This window comes from Hemitrygon akajei, chromosome 16, assembly GCF_048418815.1.
Source record: "Hemitrygon akajei chromosome 16, sHemAka1.3, whole genome shotgun sequence".
Classification (NCBI taxonomy): domain Eukaryota; kingdom Metazoa; phylum Chordata; class Chondrichthyes; order Myliobatiformes; family Dasyatidae; genus Hemitrygon; species Hemitrygon akajei.
The window spans coordinates 34,606,486-34,630,678 of record NC_133139.1 but is presented as its reverse complement, the minus strand read 5'-3'; the positions used below and the strand labels follow the sequence as shown (position 1 = coordinate 34,630,678).

The 24,193-nt window shown below is 44.4% G+C and overlaps 1 protein-coding gene across 3 annotated transcripts in view; it reads left to right on the top strand.

Moving 5' to 3' along the window:
• Positions 1-3,155: 3,155 nt before the first annotated feature.
• The window catches only part of LOC140739964 (tight junction protein ZO-3-like), a 93,278-nt gene continuing 72,240 nt past the window's right edge, over positions 3,156-24,193 (top strand). The window contains exon 1 of one of the 3 annotated variants that reach the window (XM_073068677.1): positions 3,156-3,296. Coding sequence is in view for 1 of the 3 variants with exons in the window: in XM_073068675.1 (XP_072924776.1) it covers positions 21,885-21,908 (24 nt within the window). In the remaining 2 variants the exon portion in view is untranslated. Of the gene's footprint in view, positions 3,297-21,316; positions 21,339-21,632; positions 21,909-24,193 lie in introns of those variants that run through there. The other 2 variants (XM_073068678.1, XM_073068675.1) reach the window with 2 other exon arrangements.

Here is a 24,193-nt window from a genome sequence, read left to right as displayed (position 1 = left end):
ACCGTGGACATTAGGAAGCGCATTTGATGGCAAAGGGTCTTCTGATGAATAGGACATTGGATTTGTAGTGCAAAGCAAAGGTAAATGGAGCACTCCCTGATGGCAGGTCTGTGTGTAATACCAGAATTGGATATATCAGTACAGAATTAGCTGCAGCCAAATGGGATTGTGCCTTGGGTCATATCAATATCCAATATATTCAAGGAGATCATATTTAAGCAGCAGGGAAGGATTTGTTTGTTAGTCACAGATTTATTAGAGATACAATAACTTGTTCTAGTGAATCTAATCTAAATTCAGCACCTCTATAATTAAATTGTTTTTGTGCAGTTTCTTATGCTCCTACTTAGCAGATGAGTATAAACAAGTTAAAACCATGACAGGATCAGACCAGTTAATTGCAACAGCCAAATGCTGCAGTAATCTAAGAATTCATTTACTGTGGGGGTGAAGACTCTATTAAAGTGCAAACTATAGGTAACCGTGTACATCATTTTCTTGATTTCTACCCCACAGCAGCAAAAATGATCTTGATGGAGTCACAGTTTTATACAGTTAAAATATCTCCCCTCTCCTCTTGATTATGGGGACATCTTATAACAAGAGAGGACATTCAGACCTTTAGGTCCATGCTAGCTCCCAAAGGAGTAATCCCTTTAGTTCTAATACCCTCCTCTTCTTATTTCCTTTCACCTCTGCAACAGACTCTCTCCCTCAGATGTTCATCAACTCCCCTTTGATTTGTATAGCTGTTAACCTCCATGAAAAGATAATTTGTGGTAGTTGATTGAGCTACCTACATATCTTTGGAATGTGGGAGGAAACCACAGATCCCACAGAATCCTAGACAGTCCCAGATAGAATCTCAAACTCTCCACAGATCAGCACTTGTAGTCAGGGTTGAACATGACTCCCTGGAGCATGGTGCACTACTGTGGCACCCATCAGGCACTGTGCTATGCCAGTCCCCCAATAGTCATTTCTCATCTGTCGGGCCACTCACTGGAATTGTCACGAGTGGACATGGAATGGACCCAAATGGAGGACGCAGGCACTGAAGTACTCAGGGTAGGACAGGATGGGAATGCCATGGCATGCAAGGGGTAATGCAGGTGGGGCAGGATCCCCAAGGTCAGGCAGGCAGGGCAGGATCCCAGAGTTCAGGCAGGTGCATAATTCCTGGGCAGGGTCATCTCCCAGGCAGGAACACGAAGGCCCAGGCAAGACGCGGAACCCTGGGCAGGTGCAGGCACAACCCGTAGGGAGCAATTGGTGGAAAGGTCCAGAGTCCTCAGGGCAGGCCACATGGATCCCGGGCAGGGCCACCTCCCAGGCAGAAGCACAGAGGCCTGGGCAAGGTGTGGACACCTGGGCAGGTGCGGGGCACAACCCATCAGAAACGAGGGGAGGAAAGGGTAGGAGTCCTCAAGGCAGGCCACATCCTGGCAGGACCACCTCCCAGGCAGAGACACAGAGGCCTGGGCAAGGCGCAGACACCTGGGCAGGTGTAGGGCACAACCTATCTGAGGTGAAGGGTAGGAAGGGGACCAAGTTCCCCCACCGGGCAATGGCAGACAGCCTGGCTTCCCTGACAGAGGAAAGAGACAGGAAGGGACAGAACCACCTGAGGGGTAACAGCAACAGCCTGTCTTACCGGACAGAGGCAAGGGAACAGAAGGGAGCTGGGTCCAGGGTGAGCAGCAGGACAACCAGGATACACCAGTAAATAGGGAGAAACAAGCAGACAGTGCACAGGAGCAGGAGCAGGAGCAGGAGCAGGAGCAGGAGCAGGAGCAGGAGCAGGAGCAGGAGCAGGAGCAGGAGCAGGAGCAGGAGCAGGAGCAGGAGCAGGAGCAGGAGCAGGAGCAGGAGCAGGAGCAGGAGCAGGAGCAGGAGCAGGAGCAGGAGCAGGAGCAGGAGCAGGAGCAGGAGCAGGAGCAGGAGCAGGAGCAGGAGCAGGAGCAGGAGCAGGAGCAGGAGCAGGAGCAGGAGCAGGAGCAGGAGCAGGAGCAGGAGCAGGAGCAGGAGCAGGAGCAGGAGCACCCCCAACTAGGCTCAGTCCCCGAGCCCCTTATAAACACCTGCCCCCTAATAGGTGACAGGTGTACCTCCTTAAGCGTAGATGATCCAATGGCTCCGGGTGACAGGAGGGCTGGCTGCAAGGCCCGGAGTCCGGAGTCCGCGGACTGGAGCAAGACCCGGAAGGTGGGCTCCAGGCCGGACCCTAACAGGTATAATCAACCGTATACAATACTACCCGCAAATCTTGACATGTTCAGTACACCCGTATCTCAAAATGAAGTGTCCAGCCATCAAGATTAGGGACTTTGTCAGATTTCTTTCATTTGAAAGATGTTCGAATCGGTACTCCACACGGACAGGAAATGTGTAGGGCGATATGGCGAAATACAGGCAAATAGGACTAGTTCAGGTAGACAACTTGTTCAGCATAGATGAATTGGGTCAAAGGGCCTGTTTCTGAGCTGTTTAATTTCTATCTCTACAAGTGGCCAGGTGCACAAAAGATAATTATACTATCATATGAGCATACTCCAGCATAACCAGAATGGAATAATCAAATAAGTATATGTCAATGCCATATATTTAGCAGCTGAGTCATTGGGAGATGTGGTACATGATTTAAATTTGTGTAAATGCAATTAGTATTGCAAACAGTAAGGGAGGAGTAGATTTTCCCAAGTTAATAAACTAAAAATCAGGTGAGTATTCCCATTTCCCAAAAGGTTACAACAAAAAAAATCAGATGTTAAAGACAAACACAAACAGAAAGAAGAATTATTAAACCAAATATTGCTATGCCACATAAAAGAGTGGAAAAGCTTTGAAATTACTTAATTGAAGCAGTATCTGAGAGAGAAAAACTTTTCAGATGAAAGGAAACCCGAAATACTAACTCTGTATCTCTCTTTACAGATGCTACCTGACCTGTTCAGTATTTGGAAGATTTTCCGATTTATCTCTGACTTGTACCCACTTCAGTAATTTACTTTTGGAAAGCTTTTTATTTTGAACCTTCATTAACAGGGAAAAGCAGCCACCTGGAATCCAGACAACAAAGTGTTAAACTTTTTGAAAAGCCAACACCTACCATATGGTAATAAGGAGAGAGTTGTCCGCCTACTCTTTCTCCAAAGGGAAGACAACAACCCTCGTTCAGCTGTCTCCAGTAGACTCATGTGTGGTTCAAAACTAAGTATGAAGAATACGGTTTAAGTGAGGATTTGAAGATTTAACAATTTAACAGATCTCCACACGATACACAGCTCTTCGTATTGGTAAGTTAAACTAACACCTGACAAAGGAATGTGTAAGGATAGAAACAGAAACTGTGGAACAAAGTTTTGGTATTGTTTAGTTTGTTGAACTTACTTCACATAGTCTTATTGTGTATCACCTGAATATGCCTTATGTTGATCATATTAAACTTGTAATTGTTATTTGCTTATGTATGAGAATTGACATCACAATCAGTATTAAACCTTAAAGCTCATTCTGGAACACAATTTAATAAAAGACTTAGTGATAAAAGGATTCAAGGTGGGTTTCAGATTTCAGCTTTCATAGCTTGTGCACAGCATAAAAATGCTGCACTACACGTTTAACATAAACTACTAACGATATTTATTTAGACAAATGAGTGGTTAAGTATAACACACCTTGTTTTAGAGTAGGCAGGTTGGATTTTGTTTGAAGAGATTCGTGTCCATTTGGAAACTGAAAAGAAAATTTAAGATGTATCGTTATGGTTGAAATATTGAGGTTTACAGGTCCGTTACTGGCAGAAGAAATTTGAAGAGTAGCACTGCACCACTTACTAAGGTACATTAGAGTACATGTGCACATCGGAAGTTTGGGAACCATGTATTTCTTAAGTCTCTCTTTCACTTTCTTCAAAGTTCAAAAGTTCAAAGTAAAAGTAAATATATTATTAAAGTTCATATATGTCACTATATATAACCTTGAGATTCATTTTCTTGTGGGCATGCTCAAGAAATCCATAATAGAATAATAACCATAATAGAATCAGTGAGAGACCACACCAACTTGGACATTCAACCAGTGTGCAAAATACTAACAGTGCAAATATAAAAGGAAATAAATAATAATAATTAATAAATAAGCAATAAATATCGAGAATATGAGACTCTGAAAAAAGTATGAAGTAATGATGATTTCTGTTCAGACAAATTGGCTTCTTTTCTGAGTTAATGATGCTACAGAGAAGAATGTAATATCCGGTCCAGCTAATTGTGCCAGAGCAGTTTATTCCACTTTGTTGCACCCAATCTTAGTAAGCTGGCCTGGAGCTATGTTATGAAGGATCTCACCTAGTATCTGAATCAATCTGTATCTGGTGAATTCCTCTCTCATTCAAATTCCCAAAGATACTGAGGCAATGTGATTCATCAAGAACCACCTTTTGGAGTTATTTCTTTGCACTGGAAGGTTGGTTACTCATGCAGTAATGCCGAGCAAGTGGGACATTAAATGTCTTATATTTGTAACAAGAGAGAAAAAAGACCAATTAGCCATTTAGATCCATGCCAGCACCATGAAGAGCAATTCTATTTGCCCCATTATTTCACAGAATCCCTGCAACCTATTCTCTCTCTCACATTCCCATTAACTCTCCTTTGATTCCTCTTGAGAAAACTCTAGAGAATACAGCAGCTAGTTAATCTGCTAGCACTTCTTTGGAACATGGAAGGAAATGAGAGCACTGGGAGGAACCCCACATGTCATAGATGGAACATGAAAACTCTGCTTAGTCAGCAGTCAAGGTCACCATGCTGGTACAGCTGGCATATTACTAGTAGCCGAGATTCACCAGTGCTAATGAAGAGCTAGGAAGTTAACTTTACCGTGGAAACAACACGAGTCATAGAAAATTGCCAATGTTTTCACAGACATGGATGTTTAAACTCACAAATGTTCCCTGTACTGCAGGGAGTGTCTTCAAAAGGTCCAACATTTTAAAAAAATTGGAGTTTGATTGATTCTATGAGGCAAAAAAAATGCCTGTGGGCAATCCTAGGGGTGAACATTATAAAGCAATTATTGTGACACAGGCTTCAACTGATTTATTTTAAATAGAATATTCATAAACTGAAATGACAGAGAGAAAACAGCATCACATGGATGAGTTGAACTTCCTTCTGGACTGAGAGATTGTAACAAGTCAGTGACTGAGGACTCGTGACACAGGAGTCATTCTCTTGACTTAAGAGCCATTTAATAATGTTGTTATTCCTGTTGAACAAGTTTGACTACCCTGCCTAGAAACTCAGTTTTTGATTAATCTGAATATTCCTGTAAACTGAATTAGTATTCTTCAGGTAATTCATGAGTTGAGATGTAGACATATGTTCCAGTTAAGGTGTGTTGTTTGACTCATTAACTTTTGAAATAATGAAATCTGCCTAATTTTAGATTTGAGGGATTCATGCTTCAGAAGTCAGAGCATACCAGGGCATCTGAGAGTCAATATAACTCTTCATTATAAATCATTTAGTCATTCATAATCTGGGTCATCATTTGGATGAGGAGATTGAGAATAATTATTCAAGGTTATTGATGATGCATAACTAGTAAGGAATAATAATGCATCTATGGTTCTATTTTTCTATGGAAATAGGCCCTGCTTCCCAACTGGTCCATATTGACCATTGCATCCAGCCTGCTGGACCCAGTTGTTCACATTCAGCCCATAACACTCCAAGTCCCTCCACACCATGCACTTATTCAAATGCCTCCTGCCAGGAGGATGCCAAGAGAATTCACATGGATATCGACAGGCTGAGTGAATGGGCAAGGACATGGCAGGTAGAAAATTATGACGTCATATATTTTAGTAGAAGAATTAGAATAGTAGAATTAACTTCAAACAGGTGAGAGATTGAAAGATTTACACTGAATAATAATATACTGATACAGAAAATGGGGAAGTGAACTGTATGTTGACCTTTATTGCAAGGAAGTTTAAGTACAAGCATAGGGAAGTCTTCATCTAATCATACAGTATAGTTCAGAATCAGGTTTATTATCACTGACATATATCATGACGTTTGTTGTGTTGCTGCAGAAATACAGTGCAATACATATAAAATTAATATAAGTTATGATAAAAATATTTAAAAATGCAAGCAGTGCAAAAAGCCAGCAATATAATGAGGTAATGTTCATGGACCATTCAGAAATCTCATACCTGAAGGTAAAAAGCTGTTCCTAAAACAATGAGTGTGTGTCTTCAGGCTCCTGTACCACTTTCCTGATGATAATAATGAGAGGTGGACATGTCCTGGTGGTGGGGGTCCTTAATGATGGATGATGCCTATTTGAGGATTTCCTCAGTTGTGGGGAAGCTAGTGTCCACGATGGAGCTGGCTGAGTTTACAATCCTCTGCCGATTTTTCAAATCTGTGCATTGGCTCCTCTGTACCAGACAGTGATGCAACATCTACTACTAGAGTCTTTGGTGACATACCAAATATCCTCAGACTCCTAATGAAATATAGCCACTGACCCCTCAGTGAGGATTGGCATGGATTCTCCTGACTTCCCTTTCCTGAAGTCCACAAACAATTCTATAATCTTACTGGCATTGGGTGCAAGGCTTTTGTTGTGACACCACTCAACCAGTCAATCTATCTCAGTCCTGTATGCCTCCTCATCACCTTTTAAGATTTTGATGACAACAGTTTTGATGACATCAGCAAATTTATAAGGCCATAAGACAAAGGAGCAGAATCAGGCCATTCAGCCCATCGACTCTGCTCTGCCATTCCATCATGGCTGATCCCAGATATCACTCTTTCCCAAACATCTGTCTTCTCACCATATCATCTGATGCCCTGACAGATAAGGAAACAATCAACTTTCGCCTTAAGTATACCTAGGGACTTGCCTCCACCACATTCCACAGATTCACTACTCTCTGGCTAAAATAATTCCTCCTTATTTGTGTTCTAAAAGGTCGTATAGATGGTTTTCTGAGCTGTGCCTAGCTGTCCTGTCAAGGGTAAAGAGAAAGTAGAGCAGCAGGCTAAGCACACTTCATTGAGGTGATTGTCAATGAGGAGAAGATGTTACTTCTGGTCCACACTGACTGTGGTCTTCTGATGAGGAAGTCAAGAATCCAGTTGTAGGGAGAAGCCCAGGTTTTGCAGCTTAATATTGGTACTGAGGGACAATGGTGTTAAACACTACACTGTAATCAATAAACAGCAGCCTTTGTTGTTGTCCAGGTGGTCCAAATGATTAATTGTGTTGTCTCCACTAGTTCCACTGATGACACGTTGGAAGTAGTTAGTCAAGTTTGTGATAATGCCATGTTCAGATTTTGTAAACAAACTCAGTTTCCCAACTTAAAAGGAGAATGTACTTGGTACAGGGCATGCAGTAAAAGTACATCAAATGGACTCTGAAAATGCTGGAAATCCTGAGCAACACATACAAAATGCAGGAGGAACTCAGCAAGTCAGACAGCATCAATGGCGAGTAGTAAGCAGTCTACGTTTCAGGCCAAGACCCTTCATAAAGACTGGAAAAGAAGGGGAAATGAGCCAGAATAAGGAGCTGGCTCATAAGGAAGGATTATAAACTGGCAGGTGATAAGTTAGACCAGGTGAGGTGGAAGGTGAAGAAAAGAGAAAGGGTAAGAGGAGAGCAAGGAATGGAAAGAGAATTCAACGTTCATACCATCCGGTTAAAGGTGACTCAGATGGGATATGAGGTGTTGGCTCCTCCAACATGAGAGTGACCTCATCATGGCCGTAGAGGAAGACGTGGACTGACGTGGTGGAATGGGAATGGGAAGTAGAATTAAAATAGGTGGCTACTTGGAAATCCCACCTGTGGCGGTGGTGTTAGGAAACAGGTGTACAGGTTCAGTGAGTGAGGACTGAAGGCACTCACTACAAGTAAGTAAGTTAGCTATTTATTTACAGGACAATACAGACACTAAATATTCAGTAAATCCTATGTTGCGCCTAGTTACAAGTACGTATCTAAGGTGTCTGCTGGCACCATGATGTCATCAGCTGGCTCCATGGTGCCAAATGGCAGCCAGTGAAAGGTTTGCGATTCTCCTTAAACAGGCCAATCCCTAGGTAGCATGGGGGAGCAGCTTCTACTGAACCGGTAAGATTGACACTTATTGCAATGTTCCAGCCCTCAAAGGACACAATACTCGGCCATTCAACCAGAAGGTTAGCATAATCCCCACTGATGTCCCACTATACTATACACAAAACATAACAATATAATTCTCAGAATTATCACCCCTCCAGATGCTATCCCATGTATTACAGTGATGCATCAACATCCCAACGTCCCAGAAAGCCTCTGACGTCCCCTCAGGGTATAGTGGTTATGTAGCTGGCCCCCCACTTTCCTGATCTTACTTACTGACTGCTGGATATGATCCCCCAAGTGAGACATTTTCCCAGACTTGGGGATGTAGGTGCAGCTCTCTTGACCGATTACAGCACAGGTGCCGCTCTCCTTTGTGAGCAGGTAGTCCAAGGCCAGCACCCGAGAAGCCATCATCTCAGCTGATACTCTGGCCAGTCCATCCTCGGTATGCTTGAGTGCTGTGGCCAAGTCGTTCCTGGGTTAACGTCCTCATGCTGATCCAACAGTCCGAAGCATTGGCGAGGCCCTCATACTGGTACGCTATCTGTAGGAATGTGTTGTAGGATCTCACTCTGACCACGATCATCCACAACGTTGCCATTCTGAAATGTAGGGAGCCACTCACTCACTCCTTCCTGGTTACTTGCTGGGCCTGTAGACAGACTATCCCCTGTTCCTCCGGTAACACCACACATAATGCGTTTGGCAGTCTGTGCGCCACAATGTACCGCATCTCTGGGGGTGATGCATCCAAACCTTCCCTGACTCCTCCTCCAATTCCATCTCATCCACTTTTGCAGGATTCGACACTGCCAAACGCTGGGACTTTTGGGACTCTCCCAAGCCCACAGTATGGGACTTCAGGCTATCAACCCCCTGCTGCAGCACACTCACCCATCCCTGAAAGGTGCGGGTGGTGGGGGGGGGGGTCAATAACTTAATTTGCTGTTTCAACAGCCCGTTCATATGCTCAATCAGCCCTGCCAGCTGTGGGTAGGATGGGATGTGGAATACCCCCCAACATGCCAGACTCTGCAGCCCAGTCCTGGACTTTGGCTCCTGCAACATGTGAGCCGTTTCCAGTTGGATCTCCTAGGAGATCCATTTGCGGATGATGAGTGCTGCAATGCATTTATTGTGCTTTCCTGGTCAACGTGACCACACGGCAGCACAAGTAGGACCCCAGAATCTGCGTCCACCATTGTAAGCACATATTGCTTTTGGTTCGGTGGTGGCAGAGGCTCTACATAATCTACTTGCCATATCTGAGCAGCCTCTGTGACTTCTCGGATGTGTCCGGAGGAAACTGCTGACCACGCCCTGGGCTTAACCTGCTGGCAGGTAGGGCAGCTTTCATCCACTATCCTGGCCTCGTCAGATGTCAATGCTACTCCTCGAGCTTTTTTCCCATTCCCTTTCTCCTTCCCCCCCCCCCACCCCCACTCCCCCTCCCTCAGATGCCCACTCTTCTGGTGTGTCCATACTGCCAGGCCCCCGTGATCCTCCTCTGAACTGGTTTAGCACTTCCTCTTAATTTCTCAAGCTATCTATCTCTTTCTCTTTCAGTGAGCTTGTCTCATACTGCTGCTTTACTATGGCTGCCAGAGGCCAAAAAACACTCCTTTGTCTCTCCTTCCTCTCAGGGAGCCATACCTCATTCAGTACAGACATGATGTGGTGTCCCACTATCACCTCCTGGGAGTCCAGCTTGTCTGACCAGTCTACTGGCCTACTGTAAGCTGGCCAGACTCCCAAATCCCGCACCGTTGTCAATACACCCTGGGACTCAGCACTCCTCACACAGGGTGGGGAGGGGGGGGGGGGGTTCTCTCTCTTATTTTTTTGCCTTTAAACATATTAATCTTCTGTTCAATCACCAAACCCTGCTCACAGCGCCAATTGTGTGTGAAACAGATTTGCGGGTTCGGTGACTGGGGACAGGGGACACTCACTATCAGTAAGTTAGCTATTTATTTGCAGGACAAGACAGACATTGAACATTCAGTAAACCTTTCAAGTTACACCCAGTTACAAATACTTATCTAAAGTGGGTGCTTGGGTTCTCTCTCACTGCTGCACACTTCCAATGTTCCTGTGGCACTGGCCGTGACCCAGTCCGCTGGCAAGCCCCAATCCAAAAGTCCGGGTGCTTTCACAATACTAGTTTTATACTCTATTGGCACTGGAGCATCATCAGCCACCGCCATGGTGCCAAACGGCAACCAGTAGAAGAACTGCAATGCTCCTTCTTACAACGCTGTTATGAGCATCGAAAAGGTCTCCGTTTTATGCTTCATTTGTAAAGCAGACTCCTGAAAACTTTTTTAAAAATGTAAAATGTGGAAGAAGTTAGCAGTGTGTGAGAATATGCACCTGTTCCTTGTACGGCCACTGGCATGGTTTTCCTAAATGTCAACTTCCGAAATGATTTTATACAGAAACCTATACTCTTTGAAGAGCCATACAAGGAAAGAGACTACCGGTAATATACAATATCCTGCAAACACAGGTGATGTTAAAGTCATGAATCATGATGGGAACCACTTTTCCAGTGAGTGGGGTTGAATCTGCTGACCTAATTAGGAACAAAGTAAATGTGGGACTGGTCATTCTGCTACATAACAAAAGATCAGAACCATTGGAAGCAGAAGTAAGCATCTCAGGAAAGAACTTCTAATGAATATTCTTACAGTTTTTACTGTGGAGAAAATGATGAATGTTTAGGAAATGAGGGAAAGGAGTGATGATGTATTGGACACATGGGAATTTGCCACAGAGGAGGTCTTGGCAGCCTTAAAGCACATTAAGATGGATAAATCCACAGGGCCTGACTGTGTGCATCATTGAACCTTGTGGAAAACTAGGGGGGAAATAGTGGAGGCTGATTTATCAATAAACTTCAAAATAGCAAGCTACGAGCGGCCACAGAGCCAGAGAGAACAGATACATAACATGATGCAGCAAAGTATCTGAAGGCTAGGAACAACTGGTTGAGGCCAGCTGGTTCAGTGAGTGAACAAGGACTGTGGATGAGAGCTGGGTTTAAATAGGCTACAGGTGATGAGTCAGAAACAAGTTGTTGGCTGGGCTGGGAGGAGACTGGGAGGGGCCTGGCTGTACAGGCCTCACGGAATGTCCCCTCCTACGGCTGGTACTTGACAGCACAGGGCTATACAGATAGGTCCAGTGGAACTGTTCGATGGGCTATGATGAAACTGGATGGCACCCAAAACCTCTCCTCCGGTCTGCGCCCTTCCCGGTGGACCAGGTGCTGCACTCACCGTCCACAATGATGTGAATTTATCAACTGGAGAACCATGTACACTGGACCATCTCCACCATCTGAAGGTGAAAGCTCAGATGGGATGAGTGGTCTATGGACAACGGGTTTGAGGCAGGACACGGGGAATGTCAGTGTGATCATGAGGGACAGTGGCAGGTGGAGAAGGCAAGTGAAAGGGTTAATGCTCTGGATAATCTTAAAGGGAGCAATAAACTGGGGTGAGAGCTTACAGGAGTAGATTTCAGTCAGACAACCAGACATGGTTCCCAGGCTGGAGTAGACTGGCTGGACGCCAATGACGGTTAGCCTTGTGGCAGTAGGTGCAGTTGGCAGTGAGGATGGCCCTCTGTGCCCTCTGCCAAGCATTCTGGCATCAGCAAGCCAGGGCTCTGCCGTATGGGACCTCCACCATTGGCTCCTCCACAGGGAACAACAGGGGTTGGTAGCCAGAGGGCAAATTCACTGAGGTGTGGAAGAGGGAGCAGAAGGCGCACGGAGGTGAATAGTGGGCCCTGGTCTGACACAATATCCTGGGGGAAGTTGTGGAGGTGAACCCCATGTTGGAGAATTAGGTCCAGCATCTCAGCGGCAGATGGAAGTTTGGGGAGAACAATGAAGTGGAGCACCTTGGAGAACTGGTCTGTCACTGTCATGGTCAGCAGGGCCCCATCAGAAGGTGGAAAACCCATGATGAAATGTGTGGCAATGTGGGACTCTGATCATTGAGAGACAGGCAGGGGACACAGAAGCCCAGAGCTGGTTGGAGGAATTGGACTGGGCGCATTTAAGGCAGACGGTGGCAAAGTGGCGAACGTCTGCAACCATGGTGGGCCACCAGAACTGGTGTTGCAGAAAATCTGCAGTCAATTATGCACCTGGCTGGCCAGAGATGGGGTGAGGAGTGACCTACTGGAATGCTTCAGAGTGTACGGTTACTGACATGTACTTGCCACATGTGTTGGTCAGAGCAGGGTTGTGCTGTAGAGGCTGGTAGATCTGATTCTAAAGGACCAAGACAATCAGGGCAAGGATCTGGGAGGATGGAATGACGTGCTAAGGGTTGATCCCCATTTCAGCGGGGTCAAACTATCATGGAAGTGCCTTAGTATTCTTGGAGTCAGGTGGGTAAAAGTTGGTAAAGTTGAATTGCTTAAAGAAGAGGACCCAGCAAGCCTGATGTGGGTTGAGTTTGTGAGCCTGTTGTATGGATATGAGGTTCTGGTGGTTAGTCCAGATCAGGAAGGACTCAATGTCTCCCATCAGCCAGTGTCTCTGTTTCTCGAGGCCCATTTAATGGCGAGTAGTTTCCTGTTTTCTACTCCATGATACTGAAGTGTAGGGTTGAACTTGTGCGAGATGGCACAAAGGTGAGTCTTCCTGTTGAGCCCATGTTGGGGGAGGATCGTGCTGGCACCCAAGTCAGTTGCATCCACATCCACTACAAAAGGTCAAGAAAGATTCAGATGGTGGAAAATGGGGACGAAGATGAAGCATCTCTTGAGCTCCTCCGTGCAAGATCCATGACAGCAGACCAGGTTATCTGTGAGGCAGATGATTTGGAGAGGGAGGTGAGAGGAGCAGAGATTTGGCTGCAGTTCCTGATGAAATGGTGGTGGCCCAAGTCAGAAACAAATGACAAAGGCAATTTTGGCTCGGCCTGTAACGTACAGAGATGGCTAGCACTCAAAGTGTAAGGTGTAAGGTGGAACAGGAAGTTGCGGCAGAGGGTTGGGAATCTGTCAAAGTGTACAGGCACGGGAATCCGGGGCTCTGAGGGAGCAGATTGATTGGCACAGGGTTGCTGTATTGAGATGGAGAGCTGGTTGAGAGTGGCGAATAGATGGTCAATGATTTCCTGCTGCTTCTGGATTGTGTTCTCCTTTCAGTGGATGACTTCCTTTTGGCGAGCAAACTCTGCTGGGTCAATTGCTGGTTCACCCATCCTGTCAGGAAATATAGAGGAGGCTTGGCCCAAACACAGAGCAGCTGAGACGATTTAGCAGTAAATGATACTTTACTAATAAACTGCGAAATAACAAACCTCGAGGGGCCACAAAACAAGAGAGAACAGATTCTTAACACGACAATGCAAAAGGTAGCTGAAGGCTAGGAGCAACCGGTTGAGGCTGGCTGGTTTGTATGAGTGAACAAGGACCGTGGATGAGAGCTGGGTTTAAATGGGCTGCAGGTGATGAGTTGGAACCAAGTGGCAGCTGACTTCTTTTAGGAGATTGGGAGGTGCCTGTCAGTGCAGGCCTGACAGATAGAACACTAAATGTTGTCTATAAAGGACTTCAGCAAGGCCTTTGACAAGATTCCACAGGGTAGGCTAGACCAGAAGATGAGATTGCATGGGATCCAGGGAGAAATACTCATAATGATTTCAGTGATACGAAGCATTGAATGACAGTCAAAGATAGTTTCTCCGACTGCTGGCCTGTGACTAGTGGTGTGCCACAGGGGTTGGTGCTGGGACCTTTGTTATTTGTTATTTAGAGAGACGATTAGGGAGTGCATCTACAAGATGTCTTTGGTAAGTTTGAGGATGATATAAAAATAGGTGGTAGACAGTGAAGAAGATTATGAAATATTACTGACAGACATGTATCAACCAGATAAGTGGTCTGAGGAATAGCAAGCAGCTTTCAATTCACATTAATGTGAAATGTTGCATTTCGGGCTATCAAACCAGGGTAGGACTTGAACAGTGGATGGTAAGCATCTGGGGAGTGTTGTGGATTAGAGCGATTCAGAAGTGCAATTACAGTTCCCTGATAGCGATGTCACAGGTAGAGAGGGTGTGAAGAAGGCATTTGGGACACCAGCCTTCATTAATCACTGCATTAAGTATTGGAGCTGGGATGTTATGATGCATTCGTACAAAATGTTGGGTGTGACTGCACTTGGAGTATTGTTTTAGTCGCCTTGTCGTGGGAAAGACATCATTAAACTGGCTGAACTCCTAAACTGGCTGAAACCCCTGATCAAAGTTCTCAGCCTGACACGTCAACTGTTCATTTCCTTCCATGGATGCTGTCTGATGCTGAGCTCCTCCAGGAGTTTGATTGTGTTGCAGAAAAATGGAAAGAGTGCTGAGATTTATGAGGATCTGCCAGGACTCGAGGGCCTGAGTTATAGGTAGTGGTCGGGAAGGCCAGAACTTTTTTCGTTGGAATGTAGAGATTGAGGGGTGACCTTCTGAAGGCATATAAAATCACGAGAGTCATGGACATGGTGAATGTACATAGTCTTTTCCACAGGAGAGGGGAAGCAAAAACTAGAAGGCAAAGGTTTAAGTTGGAAGATGAACATTTAAAAGGTACTCTGAGGGGCAAATTCTTCACGGAAGGGATGATGCTGCCAGAGAAAGTGACTGAGGCAGGTATACTAATGATATTCAACAGACATTTGAATAAGTACGTGGATAGGCTGGGATAGGGAAACTTGGGCCAATCACAGGTGTATGGAATTAGCTTGATGGGCATTATGGTCACCACAGATGAGTTGGGCTGAAGGGCCTGTTTCTATGCTGTATTACTCTATGACCCTGTGAAATTAGCCTAGCCATTGCATAACTTCTGGCCCATCAGCAACGTTTTTGCTGTCATCTTCAGTGGCAGACTCCCAAAAAGTGATTCAGGTAAGGTTTTCTTCCTAACTTGTACTCAAACACTCCTTCATTTGTCTATTAAGGCTGACCTTTCAAACCTATCAAAGCTCAAGCATTGTGCACTGGAAATGAATTCGCATTACACATGTACAGTCTATTAATGCTCCAGCAGGGAATTACTACACAGTACAATGTAGTTCCAACATAGCCTGACAACACTGAGTCCATTAGAGACAAGTAGCTAAAGGAATATTATATTAGCAAAATAAAGTCATATGTAATGATCGTGAAAGGTCAATATAGAACAGCTAACTGGCTTCAGCCTTTATTAAATAGGGTAATAATAAAAACTATGAGAAGATGAACTCAATAGACAATAGACAATAAAGTAGGCCATTCAGCCCTTTGAGCCAGTACCACCATTCACTGTGATCATGGCTGATCATCCACAATCAGTACCTTGTTCCTGCCTTCTCCCCATATTCCTAGACTCTGCTATCTTTAAGAGCTCTATCTAACTCTTTCTTGAAAGCATCCAGAGAATTGGCCTCCACTGCCTTCTGAGGCAAAGCATTCCACAGATCCACAACTCTCTGGGTGAAAAAGTTTTTCCTCAACTCCGTTCTAAATGGCCTACCCCTTATTCTTAAAATTCAAAAACTCTAAATCAACATTTATACAATAAGGATAGAAAGAGAAACAAATCTGATGAACTAGAATAACAAAAGAGGAAAAGGTTTAGATTATTAGAAATATTTAAGGAAATTAATAATTTTTGAAGATTTGGGGGTAATGGGGAACTGACACTGAAGAAGATTTGGAGCCAGCGTTAATCAGCCACAATGACATTGAATGGCAGGGCAGGCCTGAGCAACCGAGTGACCTCCTTCTGCTCCTGCTTTCATGAGACCTTTTGTTCTTGTGTTAAAACTCTAGGTTTTTAAAATGTCTGCTTACATGTTTCTAGAAACCAGAAAGTGATAGAAGAGATTCTAACTTATCTGAATTAAATGTTTCAGATGAGAGGGCTATGTGTAAGAAGACTTACAGCTAACGTTTCTGCATACAGAGGAAACCCTGGGAAAATAGACCAGTATATTAACATCAGACAAAAGAAAGATGTTGGAATCTGCACTAAGAAGAGTAATAGAAAGATATATAGAGTCGGGAAAATATAATCTTAAAATCAGCTTTAATTCTAATACTCATCTATGATAACAGAATAATGCCTGCAGATAGCTTTCACCTGGATACTGAAAATACTTTTAATAAAATTAAATCTGGCAGTTTCCAGCATATGGAACTAAACAGTATGGCAAATAACCTAAAATAAATGAATTAAAGAGCAGAGATAAAGATCATTCATTTAGATTGGAGTAATTTGGAAAGTGGTTTTCTATAGGATAAGTTTTTATTTGCAATTTATATTAATGGTTTTGGTTTAAGAATAAGTAATTTAACATCAAGATTAACAGATGCTACCAAATTGGAGAATACACTGAAAGGGAGCTCAACATTTTATAAAAAGACTTTTAAAAACCTTTAGATTGGACAGCTATCTGGCAAATGGGCCATTAATATTTAAGGTAATACATTTTGGTAGAAAAAATATAAAATCTACCTATAATATATCATAACAATAACTCAGACAAAAGGGGAAATCAGTCAAGGTGTACTCAAAAGCAAGTCATTAACGAGATGATTTAAGAATGGCAAAATGATAAAATGAAGTCCTCACAAATGCTGGGAATTTATTTCTTGAGGCATAGAATTCAAAAGCTCAGAAAAGTAATGTAGAGCTTGAGTCCAATCCTAATCGGGCTGCTCTTGCTGTGTTCAGTTCAGCTTTTCAGTTTATCTAAACAACTGTAGAATCATGAGAGGAAACGTACATCATAGGCATCCGTTAGTCTCGTGAGACCATGGATTTGCGCCTTGGAAAGTTTCCAGGGCGCAGGTCTGGGCAGGGTTGTATGCTGCAAGTCTCCTCTCTCCACGCCACCGATGTTGTCCAAGGGAAGGGCAAGGGCTGATACAGCTTGGCACCGGTGTCGTCGCAGAGCAATGTGTGGTTAAGTGCCTTGCTCAAGGACACAACACACCGCCTTAGCTGTGGCTCGAACTAGCGAACTACAGATCACTAGACCAACACCTTAACCACTTGGCCACGCGCCTACACATCATAGTGTCAAAGAAATAAATAGGCTTCAATAGACCAATTCAATAGACCTAAGACTAAATCATGGATCATCCTATCCTTATTGGATTGTGTATCATTATCTCCAGCACTTCTCTTCAAGTAAGGTGATCATCTTCCTCTCATTCCTTGATGAATTCTTAACAGATCTTGCTAAAGAGCTAAAAATTACTTAAATCATGACTCCATTACCTGTCCTCCTCCTGTCTTTCCCAGCTCAAAATTCAAAATAAATTTAATTTTGAAGTACATACAGTATATCACCATATACTAGCTTGAGATTCATTTTCTTGTAGGCATTCACAGAAAAATAAAGAAGTATGATAAAATCAATGAAAAAATACACAAAGAAAGACAAAAAGCCAATATGCAGAAGAAGATAAAGTGTGCAAGTAAAAAAAATAATACTGAGAACATGAGTTATAGAGTTCTTGAATGTGAGTCCAGTTCAGTTATGGAATCAGTTCAGTGTTGAGGTGCGTGTTGTCCATGCTAGTTCAGAAGCTTGATGGTTGAAGGGTAATAACTATTCCTGAACCTGGTGGTGTGGGACTTAAGGCTCCTGGTACCTTCTTCCCAATGGCAGCAGCGCGAAGCGAATATGGCATGGATGGTGGGGGTTATTGATGACGGATGCTGCTTGCTTGTGGCAGCACTCCTCGTAGATGTGGGGAGGATTTTTCCCTGTAATGGACTGGACCATATCCACCACTTCTTGTAGACGTTCCATTCTTGGACACCGGTGCTTCCACACCAGGTGGTGATGCAGCCAGTCAGGATACTCTCTCCACTGTGCATCTAACCGAGTTTGTTAAAGTTTTAGATGACATGCTGAACCTTAGCAAACTTCCAAGAAGGCAGAGGCATTGTCGTGTCTTCTTTGTGATGGCGCTTACGTGATTGTTTCTGGACAGATCTTCTTGATATGATACGAGGCCCTCCACTGGTTGGGGTCAACCAGGGATATTGTGTCCTAGCTGTCTACGTGATACGCACGTCAGGGCAATACGATACAGAGAACAAGCAGCTGCCCCTGCAGCAGGCCCCCTCTCCGTGCTGCTTGATGAACCCAAAGGAACAGAAAAGACCGATACAGTTTGGCACCAGCAGCTTCGCAGGAGTCGCCAATCAGCATTGAACTCCACATTAGACTGCCTTAGTTACTCCAGCTCAGGACTTTTCCTTGGGGTTTACTCTCAATGCCTTCCCTTTGAGTGGGTATAGCTGCAAGGCAGCAAAGGTTCAAGATCAGAATTTTCCTTCTCCTAGATGAGTTGCCAACCACAGCTGACATTCCCTATCTGCCTGAAATGATTAGTTTTAAGGCACCAGTAGCTCCTTCTCCTGTCAGTAGAAGCAGCTCCACCATGCTTAGCCACACATACAGACTAGGAGCTGGATTTGACTGTCAGAAGCTATTTGAGATGTATGCCATTGGGAGCATTGTCTCCCCACTACCTCCCCTATCTATGACAACCTTAAAGAACCAATATGTGGTCTGATAATGCCAAGGAATTTAAAGCTACTGACCCTCTCCACCTTCAATCCCCTAATGAGGACAGGCGCTGCAGTTTCTTTCTCCTGTAATCATTAATCAGCTCTTTGGTTTTACTGACATTGACTGAGAAGTTGTTGTTGTGTCACCATTCAGTGAGGATTTTCCATCTCCTTCCTGTATGCCGGTTTGTCACCTCCTTTGATTCAGCCAAGAACAATCGTGTCATCAGCAAAACTAAATGTGGCATTGGAGCTGTACTTAGCCTCACACTCAAGAGTATTAAGCGTGAAGAGCAGGGGGCTAAGCACGCAGTCTTGTGGTGCAGCTCACGGTGATTGTGTAAGAGATGTTGTTGCCAATCTGAACTGATAGGCTCTTCTCTTATTGTGCCTCTGCCCAGTTATTGATTCCCACTGTGCACATATCTCACCATAGCTTCCTCATTCCTACCTCATCTCATTCCATTAGACCCACCCATTGACTTGTTTCTAGCTAACTATGTGTAAATTCAGCTAACATATCTGAATTTCCTATTCTGCTGACAAACTGATATCCAGCACCCTGCCTGCATACTATTTCAGCAATTAACCGATGAATTTATCCCCTACCTAACCCTACCCTGATCCTCTCCACATTTTTCTGCTTATCAGATCCTTCCAACCTGGTGCTTGTATGTTACTCACAGGTCTCTTACATTCTATCCCACCATTCTGTCCTGCCGCAGGGTCTCAATCCAAATCATCGACAATCCCTTTCCAGCGAGAGATGCTGTTCAACCTACTGAGTTCCCAGCTGCTGTTTATTGCTTCAGATTCAAGCATCTGCAGTTCTTTATATCACCTAACCGCTCTGTAAATGCTCTGAGGTATTGCTGCCTCTTGTGGAATTTCCCAGAAGTAGCAACAGTGCCCATGACAAATATCAGCTCTGCAGTCTCGACGTTTGGATGAACAATGCTGTTTTCTTTTCAGCAGCATCTAACACAAATCAGTTTTACCTGGAGCACAGTGTAAAAGTGACTGGTCTGGGAACTTCACACCAACTCCAGAAACTCAAGCAGGTGAAGATCTCCCTTTGTGCCTGATGTAATTTCATATTAGGGGCACAATGTCTCTCAGGATCTATAGCTGCTTGGTAGAGCAGGTGTGTAAGCCTTCGTTTCTCATCTGTTTTTGTCCTTTTCTACCCCTCATTTATCTAAGAGCTCTTACATACCCCACTGTACATGCCTCTACCACCAGTCCTGCAGTGGGTTCCATGCCCTTACCACTGTTTAAAACCTACGCCTGGCAAAGCCCCTATACTTTCATTCAATCACCTTAAGAGTATGGCCTCTGGATTAGCAATTGCCGCCCTTGGAAAAAGGCACTGGCTGCCTATTCTGTCTATGTGTCTTTTCATCTTATACTCCTCAAACAAGTAGCCTCTCATCCTCTTCACCTCTTCATCCTCTTCATCCTCTCATCTCTTCACCCCAAAGAGAAAAGCTCCAGCTTGCTCAACTTTCCCTCGTAAGACATGCTCTCTAATCCAGGCAGCGTCTGGCAAATCTCCCCTGCTCCCTCTCTAAAGCTTCCACATGTTTCCTGTAATGAATCAACCAGAACTGAACCCAATGCTCCAAGTGTGGTCTAACCAGGGTTGTATAGAGCTGCAACATTACATTGTGGCTCGTGAACTCAATTCCCCAGCTAGTGAAGGACAACATATCATACACCACCCTTTCAACTTGCATGGCAACTTTGAGGATCTATGGACATAGACCCTCAAATCTCCCTGTTCCTACACACTGCCAAAAATCCTGGCATTAACCCTGAACTCTGCCTTCACATTCGACCTTCCAAAGTGTATCACTTCATACTTTTATTGGGTTGAAATCCATCTGCCAGTTCTCAGCCCTATTCTGCATCCAATGTAGTCTACTACAACCTTCTACCCTTTCTACAACCTTCGTGCCATCTGCAAACATACTAAACAACTTTTCCATTGCCTCATCCAAGTCATTTACCAAAATCATAAAGAGAGGGGGTTGCAGAATAGACCTTTGTGGAACACTATGAGTCACAGGCGTCCAGGCAAAATAATCCATCCCTTATTCCATGCTCCGCCTTCTATGACTGGGACCCTTCTACCAACATCTATCAGCAACCTTACTAACATCATTCCTTAGTATATGACCTTACTACGTTCAATGTAGCTTTCATGCTAATCTACCTTAACGGCAGTGGCTAAATAGTTTAATGGCAAGTACCTGTTTAGTGGCATCCGGGCTGTGTTTACATTAGTTAAGAGCAAATAGGACAGAGAGCAAAACTGACAGCTGTATGGAATATGATGCAAATGAGGGAGACTGCACCACAGCTCAAGCAGTAATGGAAGAAGCGGTTGACAATTTCTCCCCCCACACTTTCCCCCTTGCCCCGCACATGAGCCTATTCCAATCATCGGCTGGAAGGTGTTGCCAGAAGTGAAAGTGTTCTGTTCATTGTCTGCAGGTTTACATGATCTAGTCACCTGCTGTTGCCTGTGCTGTGAGGCACTGGGAACTTTTGACAGGTGAACTCCACAGTGCCAAGACCCAAGGCAACTAGAAGCAGTAAGTGAAAAAATATAGCAGTTTTCATTGAGAAAATGGTAGTTCCGTATCTGCTTGGCTCCCTCCTACAACCTAGTTAATGTTTGACTTATTAACCCTGTGTAAAGAAGCAAGATTTCCATATATTGGGTAATTTGATATTATTGCGAACCGCATTCCTCAAGCTAGGGGCGTAGAATAAATTTAGGGTGTTAGAACAGAATGCAGATAGATCCTCACATTTCACAGTACAGAACAATAGGTATGTTTACTTCAGCTTGTGGTGTTGTAGTGTCGTCACTGGGCGGGGGCAGAGCCAGGCTGGGGCCTGTCAGATCAGCAGGTTTCACTTCTTTGTGGTTAAAAGTGCAGGTATTAAATGCCTGAGTGGAAATTATTTTCTTGCATGGTCTTCGAAGCAAGACTGGGATCTGTTGTGCACCCTGAGCAAAGTCTCCGCCCTCTTTGGATTGGGGAGTAGAAAAGTGGAGAGTCTCCAGAAAACCAGGAAATAAACAGAAGGAGAGAGAGAGAGAGAAATCGGAAAAATGAGAGGATAGTTGCAAAATGGCTGTCAGATTCCAGGATCAGGCAAGTACACTTGTGAATCTCTTGAAATGTAGTAACCATGCGTTTGTAACCAGGGTGCTATAATCTTCTGTAACACGCACAAAATGCTGGAGGAACACGGCAGGTCAGGCAGCATCTATGGAAATGAGTAAACAGTTGATGTGTTGGGCCGAGACTCTTCCTCGAGACTGAAAAGGAAGGGGGAAGATGCCAAAATAAGAAGGTGAGGGGAGGGGAAGGAGGAGAGCTAGAAGGTGATGTGAAGCTAGGTGGGTAGGAAAGATCAAGGGCTGGAGAGGAAGGAATCTGACAGGAGAGGAGAGCGGACCATAGGAGAAAGTGAAGGAGAAGGGGACCCAGGAGGAGGTGATAGGCAGGTGAGAAGAGGTAAGGAGCCAGAGTGAGGAATAGAAGAAGAGGGGAGGGGGAGGGAATTATTTTTACCGGGAAGAGAAATCGATATTCAAGCCATCGTCGGAGGTGAGCCAGATTGAATAAAATGTATTGTTCCTCCAGCCTGAGGGTGGCCTCATTGTGGCACAAGAGGAGAACGTGGACCCACATGTCAGAACGGAAAGGGGATTCGGAATTAAAGTGTTTGGCCATCGGGAAGTTCTGTTTTTAGTGGATGGAGCAGAGATGCTTGACGAAGCAGTCCCCCAATATACATCAGGCCGCACCAATGTAGATTAGTCCTCATCAGAGCACCAGATACAATAGACTATCTTATATTTACCTTATGTTCCTTACATAGCACTTCATATTCCACCTGGGTACCCTCCAACCTGATGCCATAAATATCGATTTCTCCTTCCATCCTTCTCCCTCTCTGACTTCTTACCTCTTCTCACCCGCGTATCACTTCCCCCTGGGTCCCATCCCCTTTCCTTTCTCCTATGGTCAACTCTCCTCTCCTATCAGATTCATTCCTCTCCAGCCCTTTACCTTTCCTACTGACCGGGCTTCACCTATTACCTTCAAACTATCCTCCTTCCACTCCCCCCCCCCCCCCCGCAACCTTTTTATTCTGGCATCTTACCCTTCCTTTTCAATCCTGAAGTAGGGTCTCAGCCCAAAATATCAACTGTTCATTTATTTCCATAGACCTACTGAGCTCCTCCAGCTTTTTGTGTGCGCTGCTTTGGACTTACAGCAGAATTTCTCATGTTTATGCTGTAATCTTCTGCTCCTTGTAAATCAAATATAAAATGTGCTCAGGACATTCTATTCCTTGTACCTCAAATATAATGACTGATGCCCATGTCAGGAATAAAATAATTCACACTGAGTACAGAAATCAAAATTGGAAAAGGATAATGTTTCTGAGAAGGGGAAAAAAGAGTAGAGGGAGTTATATTGCACCATCGTGAAGCTCAAGCCAAGTGTCAGTGTGGATGGGTGTGAGCAAAATTGTTTCTGAAAGATAACACCCTGGATTTAAGACTCCATTCTGGGACTTCAGTCTAAAATGTCATCTGGAGCTTCAGTGTGCGTTGCTATATTAGTGGTGTTATTTTTCAGTATAATGCACACAAAATGCTTGATGCACCATCAATAACTCTGTCTGAGATGTGAAGTCGAAATATCAGCTTTTATTGACTGGAAGAAAGAACAAGCAGTAGTTGACCACCATACTACATCCTGGAGACTGAGGGCCGGCTCAGGCCTCAATCGCCTTTATACAGGGGTCTGTGGGAGGAGCCACAGGAGCAGTCAGCAGGGGTCATGTCCAGACAGGTATATGTAGTTCACCACAATGCTGGAGGAACTCAGCAGACCAGGCAGCATCTATGAAAAAGAGTAAACAGTTGACATTTCGGCCCAAAACTTCGACTGTTTACTCTTTTTCTTTTTCTTGCTACCTGGTCTGCTGAGTTCCTGCAGCATTTTGTGTGTATTGCTTTGATTTCTAGCATCTGCAGATTTTCTCTTGTTCAATGTTTACTTTCATCTGAGAGATCATCGCCGGTCTCCGGAGCGAAGGTTCCCGAGGTCGAATCCAAGTCGGGCCACCCCTGAGCAGGCTTTCCATCCGTGCCGGGTTGATTGTCGAGCTAGCCACTTGGCCTCATAAAAAAAAAAGGGTTGAGTCAGGAACGTTCATACCGTGACCCGGTTAATCTGAAAGGAGACCAATCCTGACACCACACGCCAGACAAGAATGGCTGACTATCTGGTGCAACACGCTAATAATAAATCTGAGAGATGAAGCTGCTTCGAGTACTGTAAAGTATTGTATTATTAAAATCCCAAGCTGAACTAGAGTGTCTGAACCTCCCTACCCTATTGCCCTTATCTGAGCTCCT